This window comes from Cnephaeus nilssonii (assembly GCF_951640355.1).
Source record: "Cnephaeus nilssonii genome assembly, chromosome: 5".
In the NCBI taxonomy this organism is placed as follows: Eukaryota; Metazoa; Chordata; class Mammalia; order Chiroptera; family Vespertilionidae; genus Cnephaeus; species Cnephaeus nilssonii.
The window spans coordinates 20,905,527-20,909,079 of NC_137076.1; the positions used below are offsets into that span (position 1 = coordinate 20,905,527).

The 3,553-nt window shown below is 42.4% G+C and overlaps 1 protein-coding gene across 1 annotated transcript; it reads right to left on the minus strand.

Moving 5' to 3' along the window:
* Nucleotides 1-2,195: 2,195 nt before the first annotated feature.
* LOC307100484 (olfactory receptor-like protein OLF4) lies at nucleotides 2,196-3,209 on the minus strand (the record flags this gene model as incomplete). Its single annotated transcript, XM_079772953.1, has 1 exon — nucleotides 2,196-3,209. The coding sequence occupies one exon, from the start codon at nucleotides 3,207-3,209 to the stop codon at nucleotides 2,196-2,198; it is 1,014 nt and encodes a 337-aa protein (XP_079629079.1).
* Between the last annotated feature and the right edge of the window lie 344 nt (nucleotides 3,210-3,553).

Genomic DNA, 3,553 nt, shown 5'->3' on the forward strand with positions numbered 1-3,553 from the left:
GTGGTGAAGGCCTAGGGTGGGGCAGGATCCAGTTGGAGGGGGGTATTGGGGTGATAAAATGGGGATATCAGTACAACTCTCAACAATAAAGATTTTTTTAAAAAGCTCAAAGGAGGATGAAAACTACAAAACAAAAAAAGAGTAAAAATAATAACAACAGAACAAAAACACAGAAAAACAGCAACAACAAAAAGATTTTTCTGGAATGAAATTATATAAATGATCTGAGTAGCCAAGTGAAGTTTTTTCCACATGAGTAATACTACTTACAACTAATATATACTAATATAAGGGTAATATGCTAATTAGACTGGACATCTTCCGGACAAAGCCATGGTGGCAGGAGCCAAGGCAGAGGCAGTTAGGGGTGATCAGACCAGCAGGGGAGGGCAGTTAGGGGTAATCAGGCTGGCAGGTGAGGGCAGTTAGGGGCAATCAGGTCGGCAGGGTAGGGCAGTTAGGGGAGATCAGACCAGCAGGGGAGGGCAGTTAGAGGTGAGATTGGGCCTAAACTGCCAGTCAGACATCCCCCAAGGGGTCCTAGATTGGAGAGGGTGCAGGCTGGGCTGAGGGACCCCACCCCCATTGATGAATTTTGTGCACTGGGTCTCTAGTCAATCTATAAAATAAGATGAAAGTACATATAACTATCTATGTAATCAGAGAAGAAATGATTCACTTTTAAAATTTTTTCTTTATTGATTAAGGTATTACATAAGTGTGCTGATCTCCCCCTTTAAACCCCCCTCCATCCCCGCTCATGCCCTCATACCCCTGGTGTCTGTGTCCATTGTTTATGCTTATACGCATGCATACAAGTCCTTTGGTTGATCTCTCCCCCTTACCCCCACCCTCCCCTACCTTCCCTCTGAGGTTTGACAGTCTGATCGATGCTTCTCTGTCTCTGGATCTGTTTTTGTTCATCAGTTTATGTTGTTCATTATATTCCACAAATGAGAGATCATGTGATATTTATCTTTTTTTTAAATATATTTTATTGATTTTTTTTTTACAGAGAGGAAGGGAGAGGGATAGAGAGTTAGAAACATCGATGAGAAACATCAATCAGCTGCCTCCTGCACACCCCCCACTGGGGATGTGCCTGCAACCAAAGTACGTGCCCTTGACTGGAATCAAACCTGGGACCTTTCAGTCCGCAGGCCGACGCTCTATCCACTGAGCCAAACTGGTTTCAGCATGTGTTATTTATCTTTCTCTGACTGACTTATTTTGCTTAGCATAATGCTCACCAGGTCCATCCATGCTGGTGCAAATGGTAGAAGTCCCTTCCTTTTTTAGCAGCACAGTATTTCAATGTGTAGATGTACCAATTATTCACTTTTTAAAAATATATATATTTTATTGATTTTTTACAGAGAGGAAGGGAGAGGAATAGAGAGTTAGAAACATCAATCAGCTGCCTCTTGCACACTCCCTACTGGGGATGTGCCTGCAACCAAGGTACATGCCCTTGACTAGAATCAAACCTGGGACCCTTGAGTCTGCAGTCCGACGCTCTATCTACTGAGCCAAACCGGTTAGGGCCAATTATTCACTTTTTAAACTAAATTTATTGGGGTGACTGGTTAACAAGACCATACAGATTTTAAGTGTATATTTATATGATACATGTTCTGTATATTGCATTGTATATCCACCACCCACAGTCAAATCATCTTTGTCACCATATATTTGGTGCCCTTTACCTCCTAGTACCCCCACCTCCTTCCTTCTGGTAAATATCATGCTGTTGTCTGTGTCTAAAGAAGTCTCTGTAGCCCATGAAATAAACTGGAATTTCTAAGTATTTCTGAGTAAGGTTGGGAAAACTGTAAAAGTAGGAACAAAAACACAGGGGGAAACAGTTCCTAAACTGCTGAAAGCTTCATAAAGTGGTTACTTATGCCCGGCTAATGTGGCTCAGTGGTTGATCATCGACCCATGAACCAAGAGGTCACCAGTTTGATTCCTGGTTCAGGGTTGTGGGCTTGACCTACAGTAGGGAGCATGCAGGAGGCAGCCAATCTATATTTCTCTCTCATCAATTTTTCTGTCTCTCTATACCTTTCCCTTCTTCTCTCTCTAAAATCAATAAAAACATATTTAAAGTGCTTACTTAAATTGTATAGAGAAGTTGAAAATAATAAATAGAATTGTCAGAAAGAAAATAAAAAAGCAAGTTCTACAACCACATGCTAACGAAAGAATAATAATTTCTGACTCCAAGACTTTGATCCCTGCAACCGTGGGCATTTCCTCATCCCTAGGAAAACTGGCCATTTTATGCCTGTAATCCCAACAAATCTTTTCAGAGCCTCCTTTATGTCTTTGTTCTTCAGACTGTAAATGAAAGGGTTCAGCATGGGTGTGACCACGACATACATCACTGAGGCTGTTGCACTTGAGTGTGAGCTTTGGGTAGCAGCAGAGCTGAGATACACTCCTAGGCTTGCACAATAAAATAAGGAGACAACTGAGAGGTGAGATGCACATGTAGAAAATGCTTTATACTTCCCCTGAGCTGATGAGATTCCTCTTATGGAGGACACTATCTTAGCGTAAGAGTAAATGATACCAACAAGAGAACCACCACCCAGCAACACAACTCCAAAATACATCACCATGTTATTAAGAAAGGTGTCAGAACAGGCAAGTTGGACCATCTGATTGAGTTCACAGAAAAAGTGGGGGATTTCCAAGTATCCACAGAAGGATAGTCCTGACACCATTAAGCTTTGTAACAAGGCATACAAGGCACTCATGATCCAAGACACCAGAACCAGCAGTCCACAGAGCCGGGGGTTCATGATGACTGTGTAGTGCAGGGGCTGGCAGATGGCCACATACCTGTCATAGGCCATCACGGTCAGGAGGAAGTTGTCCAGTCCTGCAAATAATAAGAAAAAATACATCTGGGTGATACAGCCTTCATAGGTGATGACTTTGTTCTGAGTCTGAATGTTCCATAGCATCTTTGGGACGGTGGTGGAGGTGAAACAGATGTCTACCAAGGACAGGTTGGAGAGGAAGAAGTACATGGGTGTGTGGAGGTGGGAGTCTGAGCTGACGGCCAGGATGATGGGCAGGTTTCCCAACACAGTGATCAGGTACATGGAGAGGAAAAGCCCAAATATGATGGGCTTCAGTTCTGGTTCTTCTGAAACTCCCAGGAGAATAAATTCTGAAATTGATGCATTGCCTTGTACCATGTGGTAGAGGTGATGACTAGGAACAAAAATATTATATGATTAATTCTTACACAAAGCAGTCTTCATAACAATTGAAATACTACCATATGTATTTTGTCATCACGAATTAATATGCATTTTTTAAAAAAATCATCTGAGGTTATTTTTTCCATTGATTGTTTTAGAGAGAGTGGAAGGGGGAAGAGACAGAGAGAAACATTGATGTGAGAGAGACACATTCATTGATGCCTCCCATACACAGCCTGACTAGGGCCAGGAATCGAGCCTGCAACCAAGGTGCGTGCTCTTGACCAGGAATTGAACTTGAGACCCTTAAGTGTGCTGATGCTTTAACCACTGGGCTA